Source organism: Candoia aspera, chromosome 2, assembly GCF_035149785.1.
Source record: "Candoia aspera isolate rCanAsp1 chromosome 2, rCanAsp1.hap2, whole genome shotgun sequence".
NCBI lineage: Eukaryota > Metazoa > Chordata > Lepidosauria > Squamata > Boidae > Candoia > Candoia aspera.
Genome location: NC_086154.1, coordinates 146,186,450 through 146,195,645, shown reverse-complemented (window position 1 = coordinate 146,195,645; position 9,196 = coordinate 146,186,450). Strand labels below are relative to the sequence as shown.

At 43.5% G+C, this 9,196-nt stretch overlaps 1 protein-coding gene and 4 non-coding genes across 5 annotated transcripts; 2 read left to right on the top strand and 3 right to left on the bottom strand.

Moving 5' to 3' along the window:
• The first annotated feature begins 337 nt into the window (after positions 1–337).
• TRNAE-UUC (transfer RNA glutamic acid (anticodon UUC)) lies at positions 338–409 on the top strand. The gene has a single exon. It is a non-coding gene; the product is annotated as a tRNA-Glu (tRNA).
• Positions 410–599: 190 nt separating this feature from the next.
• TRNAE-UUC (transfer RNA glutamic acid (anticodon UUC)) lies at positions 600–671 on the top strand. Its single transcript has one exon. It is a non-coding gene; the product is annotated as a tRNA-Glu (tRNA).
• Positions 672–1,095: 424 nt separating this feature from the next.
• TRNAE-UUC (transfer RNA glutamic acid (anticodon UUC)) lies at positions 1,096–1,167 on the bottom strand. The gene has a single exon. It is a non-coding gene; the product is annotated as a tRNA-Glu (tRNA).
• A 1,425-nt stretch (positions 1,168–2,592) lies between these two features.
• Positions 2,593–2,664, bottom strand: TRNAE-UUC (transfer RNA glutamic acid (anticodon UUC)). The gene has a single exon. It is a non-coding gene; the product is annotated as a tRNA-Glu (tRNA).
• A 1,656-nt stretch (positions 2,665–4,320) lies between these two features.
• On the bottom strand, positions 4,321–8,326 carry CCDC115 (coiled-coil domain containing 115). Its single transcript, XM_063294038.1, has 5 exons — positions 8,143–8,326; positions 7,752–7,855; positions 6,091–6,197; positions 5,472–5,633; positions 4,321–4,679 (listed from the first exon to the last, which is right to left on the bottom strand). The coding sequence occupies exons 1-5, from the start codon at positions 8,269–8,271 to the stop codon at positions 4,555–4,557; spliced, it is 627 nt and encodes a 208-aa protein (XP_063150108.1). The 5' UTR covers positions 8,272–8,326; the 3' UTR covers positions 4,321–4,554.
• Positions 8,327–9,196: the final 870 nt, after the last annotated feature.

Below are 9,196 nucleotides of genomic sequence, written 5' to 3'. Positions count from 1 at the left end.
GGTGGACGGGAGGTGAAGTGTGTGCTAGGTTTTCAATGGCAAGAGCATTTCCTGCTTCCCAAATCAGGGAAAGACATTTTTTAAAAAATCCCTATTTTTCTTTGCACATTTTAATTAGGCTTGGCGTTTGAATTTCCAGACATGTGTATATTAATGTTTAAAATGTCAGTCTCCCACTTTTCTACTCAAAGCCATCAGAACTTCCAACAAGTTTATGCTAAGGCGGTTGGATTTTGAAGGATGGCGGCTGCAATTCCTACATACACCCATAGGTGGCAGAAACGATTGTTGTGGCTTAGATTGGACCACCGCTGCCTAGATCATTTTTCTGTGCCTCTCCCATATGGTCTAGCGGTTAGGATTCCTGGTTTTCACCCAGGCGGCCCGGGTTCGACTCCCGGTATGGGAAGGATATTACTTTTTTTACCCTCCTTCGTTTTTATTTTTAGGAATTCTATTGCGAAATTCTTTTCTAATTTAAAAATACTGTATACTTTGTCATTTAAAAACCGAAACCTCTTTACCGTACGTTGAAAATGAGAGCAAATAGTAGCCACTACAACATCAACCTAGGTTACAGGAAATAATTTAGTGTCTTCTCCCATATGGTCTAGCGGTTAGGATTCCTGGTTTTCACCCAGGCGGCCCGGGTTCGACTCCCGGTATGGGAAAAGCAGCCTTTTACTTATGATAGGTTTCTTCCCTTACTCTTAATAAAAACCATTAAAACCCATTGAACTTTCAAGCTTGCTTGGTTACAAAGAGCAGGGCATCAGATTCCAAACTGATATCTTTTCAATACGAGCAGGGTCCTTAAGAAGACACAGAGTTGATAGTTCACTGGGCAAAAGGAACGTGGAGGTGATTTAATTTCCTAGAAATATCCAGGTCGTCGACTTCCCAGCAGCTTCATATAACGTGTCTGCCATAGCTTGTGGATATAAAAATGGGAAGCCCCATTTATTTTAAAAACAGCGAGTCTGCGTGAAAGTTCGTCTTTTTACAAAGGGAAAGGGGTAATCCGAGCGATCACTTTTCAAGAATCTACGCATGGAAGAGAAAACTCTGAGAGAACTTTACTATAAAATTCCAACTTTCCCATACCGGGAGTCGAACCCGGGCCGCCTGGGTGAAAACCAGGAATCCTAACCGCTAGACCATATGGGAGAGCACGAAAACCTACTTAAGTCACCAAAGGTTCAGTCTGATGTTCCGGATTAAATTCTGCCACCACTAGCAACTTGCAAGAATTAATTCTTCAGGCCGTCCATTGCTGCAGAAAGAAAAACGCGAGGCAGCGATTAGATATGCAGAGTCTACCCTGCTTTACGGTACTGTATATGATTGCCTAGTGATGTGACATCAATGGATGGGCTCTGGGCAACTTCTCCAAGGAAGGAGAGCGACTCCAATTCACTCCGAGAGGCAGGAGAAGGGAGGGCATTTCAGATTCACATACCGGCCCTTAGGTTTGGCAAAGTTCGCCTCGAACAAAGGCGCGCCCGCTTTTGGACGGCCCTGCTTGTAAATTGCGCTGCCGCCCGATGCCCTCAGTCACCTCGAGCGACCCGCGCAGGGGGGCGGGTGGATGCTCTCGCTCCTGCAGCAAAGGAGTTTCGGACTCAGGAAGCGTCGGCCGGCTGGCCTCCACTTGAGCCGTGCTAACCAGGCAGAGGAAGCCCTTTCTGGGGGTGCGCACTATTGCTGCAAGCCGGGAAAAAATGGCTGAGGCCGGAGAAGAGACGCTGCTCCCAACTTGGCCACTTCGAATAAGCGGGTGCTTAAAGAAGCGAGCCCAGAGGTGGCTCCAAATGTAATTTCCCTCCCCCCTACCTCCCCTTCCCTCCCCCCTTGCATTCGCCCCTGCTCGGTCTCCGAAAGCGAGGGGATCCTGCATTTAAACATCGTCTTCGGATTTTTTATTAATTTATTTGCACGACAGATTGGAACCCATATTGAACCTCAGAGGCCACTTTACATAAGAACAGCCACGCGAACGATGGAAATTGTAATCATTGAGGTCTTTTTGTGCCATGGCAGGCTAGGTTGCCTTTATTAAGGCTCCGCGCTCTGGCCATCAGCCTTACCATGAGCAAGTCGCGCGCAAACCTTTCCTTTTCTTCCCCGATCCGCCCCCGCCCCTTCCGCATCGCGGTACTTTTTGAGAGAAGCTCTAAAGGCGTAGCGACCCCTATTGAAAGGCCAGGGAAGTGCGCCTTTAAAGGTCCCGGCACATGTACGTGCAAGTCGGGTTGCAGAATAGCCTTTGGGAGGTCCCGCCGCCGCTTTCCTGCCAAGGAAATGGATTCCTTTTTGCTTTCGTGTCCTCATCTCAGCTTCCGGAGAGCAAGTTAACCACAAAGAGACAAAACGGCATAATGTGTCCGCTTCCTAAACATTTCTTTTTAACACAAAGGGTCACCAACAAGCTTTTTCTGAGGTTCACTTCCTTTAGGGTCCCGAGTATAGGGATGAAACTGGCTTTCCATTAGTTCTTGGTCCACTTACAAAAAACAGAGAAGTTGCTTCAGCTGTTTTGGTAATGCTCGTGTCTCCGCAGTAGACAATTCGTAAATATTTAAAAAGTTCTTCTTCCCATACCGGGAGTCGAACCCGGGCCGCCTGGGTGAAAACCAGGAATCCTAACCGCTAGACCATATGGGAGGAAACTAGCAAGAAGGTTGCTCAAGTGACTGCTATAGTAACAGCTCTATGAAGGCAATAGCAAAATCCACCTCTCTCACAAAGGCCTTTTAATTTTCTTACATCAATTACTATCCTTTTTTTAAAAAAAAATTGGTAGCTTTGGTTAACATCACTGATGCACCAGGTTATATTTTTATCTTCTCGCTCACCCCCCAGGAATAAAATCCTAGGTAGTTGGCAATTTTATAAAACCACTAAACTTGCACAAAGACATCATTCAGCATTTTCTGGTCTGCTTCTTTCTTTTGCTTGGACAGTAGGCTTGATGGTGGTAGACTTTTTTTGGACCATTTGTACTAAGGCTCAAAAATACAAAACTTTTGTGCTCTGTGAAGGGTGGGCATGAGTCAGCCAGGTCTTTTTTAAAGACATTCTGCAGCAGCAAAAAACGGCCAGATGCGGCTGTCTTCTTTTTCTCCCATCAGGGGCGCTCGCAGCATGTTTCGGCTCATCACAACAAACCCCACAAGGGAAGTGCTCCTTTCCAGCATTAGAGCTAACCTGTGTACCCCTTTTCTGCAGTCTGAGGTATTCCCTTGCTATGCTACTCTAGCAGATATAAGAAGAAAGATCTCCACCTGAAGCCCCCAAATCCAATTGCCTACTAAAATAGAATAGGCAAGCAGTGACTTTTAAATGAGCGATGACAACCAGGTTTACTCAACGGCACACTGATTTAGCTTGAAGTCAACTCATTTATAGCCTTATTAGGTTTGAGGCAATTTCCAATGTTCCTCTAGTGCAGTGTCTCTCAATCTCAGCAACTTTAAGAGGTGTGGATTGATTTTGAGGCTCATTTTCAAAATCACGACTTTGCTCTTAGAGGAAATTGGAACATCAGCAACCACCACAGGCACAGTGCAAATACAGGTAGTCCTCGCTTAATGACCACAATTGGGACTGGAATTTTGGTTGCTAAGTGAAGCGGTCATTAAGCAAATTCGACCCGATTTTATGACATTTTTTGTGGCGGCCATTAAGCGAACCATGTGGTCATTAAGCAAATCACGCAGTTCCCCAGTGATTTTGCTTGCCACAAGCTGGCCAGGAAGGTCAAAAATGGTGATAGTGTGACCACATGACACTGCTGTGGTCATAAATGCAAACTGGTTGCAAAGTGCCCAAATTGTGATCATGTGACTGCAGGGACACTGTGACGGTTGTGTGAGGATCGGTCGTAAGTAGTTTTTTTCAGCACCATCGTAAGTCTGAACGGTCACTAAATGAATGGTTGTTAAGTGAGGACTAACTGTATAGTACTGAAATTAAAACCCTTACCCTGCATTAGTTTCACTGTTGAGCTTTTTCTTAAAGAGACACACATCCACGCTAGACAAGATAGGTACCTACTTCTCTGGGGTTTCCTCCATTTGTTTTCTTCAAGATGCCAAATTTGAAAAAGCCACCAGAGATTATCATAATCAAAACTTGTGCCTCATGTGAATCTTTTTCTGGTTTGAAAAAGAGTCACATGATAGAAAAGTTCTGTTATGATCAAAGCATATAAGGCATGTAAGAATCTAGCTACAAATCAGACTTCTATTTCAATTCTCTAAGAGACATACTACCCCAGAGAAATAAAAACAGGCAAGATGAAGAATATATACACTAGACTAAGTTTTCCAGCTATACTGTATTTCAAAACACATACATCCATTTCTACCTTCATGCAAACAAATCTTTCTAAAGTGCACCTGTAACTTACAAAGCCCGTTATTAATAATTACATTTTACATAGAGATTTTAAAAAAGAGTTCAGAACAAACAGGGAGATTTCCAAGATTGCTCCAGTCAATATAAGCTATGCTCCTTGTATTTTTGTATTAGCACAGAGATGTTCCTTATTGATCAAGTAGAGCACTCCTTCTTGCCAGCTACCAGTTTTTGTTTTTTTTCCAGCAGTGACTGGTAATAATTTTGAGTGGCCTCAATTTCACTCTGTATTGAGGCAATTTCTGCAGCCAGGTGGATCCCTGAAGCAGGACAAGATGGAAAAAGCAGTTATTAACAGGCAAATCTAAAGATAGTAGTGTTTTTTAAAAAAGAAAGTCCATTCTACTCTGTCCTTAACTTGGATTGCTTCCAGATATGATGGAACTCCCAACTTCCATGTTGCCAAGCACTAACTGGGAATTCCAGGAGCTGAAGTCCTCATTTATCTGTGGGGCATTTTGGTTGGAAAAAGCTGTTTTATGAATGGGGGCTAAGTGAAGATCTCTAGGTTAGTAAAAGCTCATCTCAACGCACTATATCCATCTGCTTGTGAAAGTGACAATCTAGGGCAGTGTTTCTCAACCTTGGCAGCTTTAATATGTGTGGACTTCAACTCCCAGAATTCCCCAGGCAGCCCTGATCTAAAGAGTGCAAAAATCACAGGGCTGCAATGCCAACCAAGTTCTTATTGGTACCTGTGGTATATAATTAAACTGTCTATCAATCTCAGCTCTGCCTTCTGTTTACAACAAAGTTACAGATCTGGAGTGATGACCTTACTGGCATCTAGGAAATACCACAGGATAGCAACTTTAGTATCAGAAATTTAGTCTGATTCCTCAGATGGTGACCACCATAACATGAACGGAATTTGGCCACAGAGTGACTCCCCCAGTTGGTGGTTCTGCTGCCCAAGTGCTGGCTTTCACACAAGAAATGGAAACAGTGGCTGCGTGGAAATATTTTTTCTTAGATCTTTAGACAGAGAATCAGAAGGGGACAGAAGTGCAGACGAAGTTCAACGTGACTATCACAGCTGCCATTTTCCTCACCTTCTCGGAAAGTCTTCTGAGCTTGTCGGAGGCTTTGAGGCACAAGGATGCCAAACCAGTTCAGGGGGTTTTGGTGGCCTAAGATCTCTGCAGGCGGGGAGGCTGTATTCTGGGGTTGGGCCACATCCTCTGCTTTTCCTGGACCTTTTCGCCGTCGTAGAACTAAAAGCAATTGAACAGTACCTTCAATAGAAGGAGACTAGGAAGCAAGGAAACAGATACTGCTGAACTACAATTCCCAGGATGCTTATTATAGGCCCTTCTGGAAGCTCAGTTGAACATGTCCCACCCCTATCTTAGAATAGAGATTGAGGCTGATTTCTGATATTTTCAATAGCTACCTTGCATTCTTCCTTTGAATGGCTGTATTCTACTCCTCTTATTACCAGGGAGAAAGGTTTTCTGATTTGCGTCTCTACTGTACAGTAAGTGTTTATTTTCCCAAATTGTTACATCTCTGCTATTACTATTATTGCTGTTGTTATAACCAAAAGAAGTTTTTAATACCCACCTGGCAGGGAAAGAAGACCTCCACATCAGACCTTGGCAACATGATTGCAGTTTCTTATGAGTTCTGATCAAGTGGGCTCCAAAGTCTTGTGGGGTTTTGCTCCCTTACCTTGTTCACTGGGGCCAATCTCCTCCACAACAGCTGGGCTTTCATCCTTTCTTTGGGAAGCATCTTCTGTGATCACCTGAAACTCAGTCTGCCCATCTTCTCTCTTGCTAGATGGAGCAAAGAGAGAGCCAGATGCAAGATTGAGCACATAGCCTGAAACTAATTCACTTCCAAGGAATAGGCAATGGCGATAATCATTATTTGGGGCTCTCTGTATGAGACAGAGATCATTTACATGGCCAACTATTTACTGCAGTTTTAGCCCTCTCTTCTTCCACAGGTGCACATCATACCTGGCCCTATCAACATTATTCCCAGAACAACACTGTGATGTAGGTCAGGTTATGAGAGAACTATTGGCTCAAGGTTACCCAAAGAGTTTTCCACATGGAATGGGGATTTGAATCTAGCTTTCTCCAGTCCTCATCCCAAAATCAAAGAAACATAACAATCTTCCAGGGCTGACTTTGTCAACAAAGCAATCCAGATGATCCATGGCAAAGTCTCTTTCAATTGGCTGCAACCTTACAGGACATAAAGCTCTCATGATTAAACTTTGATTGAATACAGCCAAGGGAAGCTGTCCCTTCTTACAGAGGAAGATGGGTTAACCATTCCTGGGATTATTAGTGTGACCTGGATGTTATGGAAGACCTATTATGGAATGGAGCAGTCTTCCCCAATCTGATGCCCTCTAGGTGCTTAACTCCTATCATTCCCCTGTTATGTGGCAATGAAAATAACAGCACTCGGAGACTAAATATTTGCAGGAAGGTTCCAATAAAAAGAACATAGAATGGACACCATCTGTAACTACTTTAGAAAAAGAAAAAAAGGGCAAGGGCAAAAGCACCCAGTTATTTCTTCCTTTCATTCAAGGTGTGATGACTGCCTACTCAGCTTACCATTAAATTTGATTCATACGTGATTAAGTAGAAATCTCTTTAATGGAGTGTAGTGTGCAGTACAGGGAAAAAGTTGCGAATAGAAGTTCCTGCGCTTTCCCCAAGTTAAACAGTCCAATGAATTCAACCCCCTCCCCCGTCTTGGGTATGCAGCCCTCCTTTCCGTGCCAGTCCATTCAGTTCTATGCAGATGTCTGCAACGGCTCTGCCGGTTGACCTTGGATGCCAGAGATAGTCCAAACAAGAGGCTTTCACACTCCTGGCTTGTCCCCCTCCCACTTCTACTGACTCGCAAGTCGCAACACGTGTTGACTCCATTCATGCATGCGAGTCAGATCAGATGTTCTGGGAACGTTTGATCTGGGAGCAGGACACAAGGTCATTATACTGGCTAGCTACTTATATCCATTTTAACACAAATATCCATTTAGTGGGTGTGTCAGTTAATAGAGAGAGGAAAGCAATGAAACTGGAAATCTTCAGCACCTAACATGAAAACCTACAGAACTTTCTAATACCTCTGTTCTCTCAAAGACAAGATTCACACATTATAATAATCATGGTGTGACTGAGTTTACACAGCATATTAGGCCATAAACCATAGCTCATTAAGCACAATGACTGTGTCCATACAACTAAACCAAAAGCAAAGCAACCATATTTTGGTTTAGCACAATGTATGGATGCAGCTGCTGCCTCTACCTCCCACCATAGGATTTTCCTTCTTGCCAAAAAGCCAACTATCTTCCCACTCACCTAGTTTCTATCCGAATAAGTGGAGTCATCTGGTGTCCATACTGCAGGGTAGAGACAGATTTGTTCCCCATGGCATAGCGAGATTTGGAGAGTGAGAACCAACCCTGGAGAGGCAAAATCAAAAACATGCCTTAGAGCAGTCTTTCTGACCAGATACCTCTCAATGCAAACAGTGACAACTGCCAGAATTCTTAGTCATCATGAAAAGAGAATGAACTCTTTCTAGATTTCCTGACACTTGGAAGACAAAGGCAGACTCTGGGACACAGTTTCCAAAAAGGAATCAACAGCTCTGCCCAGTTGCAGCAACAGCTGGGGAAAGGGAAGGTAAGCCTATCATTTGGCCACATGCCCTTGGCCTCTACCTAGGTCTTATGTGCCATGTTCTCACCTGCTCCACCAAGCTATTAAAAGCTTCTCTCTTGGTCTGGAGCATTTCCAGAGCATCAAAAAGGTGGAGGATAACACGGTCCAATTCCTCGCATACTTCAGCTTGTCCAATGTCCTCTGCAGGAGTCATCTGAATGGAAAGTTGTACAATGTATCCTACCTGACCTTGGTCACACAGGTTTCAAGAGTTATCTACCACAATAGATAAACAAATATTCATGTTGACATAAATTATTACTTTGTATATTCAATTTGTATGCTGTCTTTCCATCAAACAGTGCTCAAAACCACTTATCAGCAAAAATACAAATATGATAAAATATCACAAATTAAGCCATTAAAGCCGCTTGCAACCTATTTAATCATGAGTTAGATCCAGATTTAGATGCATGCAACTGGTGGAAGCAGATTCCCTGCCCTTTGTCCCAACAGCAGTATTTCCTTTAAAATATTATAGAGATGCTGAACGAACCCACTGAATGGGATGTACTCCAATGGAGAAGGAAGGATCTCTAAAAACAAGGCAGAGTGGAGGAATGCTGATAGAAGGTGTCTCTGCTGAATTTTTAAGGATCCCACTTTCTCCTCAGGCTCCCTATCCCATTTAGCAGGACCTCACAATTGTTTGTGCAATATTTAGAGAGCTTTAGGACTATAAGAGAAAGGAAAGGTTAGAAAAGCTTGTTCCTTCCCATCCAGAGACACAACATTTGGATCTGTGTCTGTATTTACAGATCAGTCCATCAGCTAAAAGCCTGTCTGAATAAATGCTGCTACTTCTGTTTGTGGAAAGGCATCAAAGAAGACTCAAAATAAGCTTTCCTTGGCAAAATTTTTTAGGAGCAACTGCAATCTGGAACTGCGGTGACAATACCAGGTGAAATCCCACTGGATTTAGGAAGACTTACTTCTGAGCAGACATACCCAGAATTGCTCTGCTTCATCAGGCCCAATACCACCACCCTCACCTTTCTCTTCCCTTTTAAAACATGCAGTCTGAACGTTCAATACTTTATTTTTCGCCTTACTTTCCAACTTTCCTCCAGAGCTCACGA

Bases quoted from the DNA above. Each gene is read 5' to 3' on its own strand.
- CCDC115 (XM_063294038.1), bottom strand. From the start codon at position 8,271: ATGACTCCTGCAGAGGACATTGGACAAGCTGAAGTATGCGAGGAATTG. The intron at 7,856-8,142 runs GTGAGAACATGG...TTGCCTCTCCAG, and splicing joins TTAATAGCTTGGTGGAGCAG to GGTTGGTTCTCACTCTCCAA. The intron at 4,680-5,471 runs GTGAGGAAAATG...GTCCTGCTTCAG, and splicing joins TCAGAAGACTTTCCGAGAAG to GGATCCACCTGGCTGCAGAA.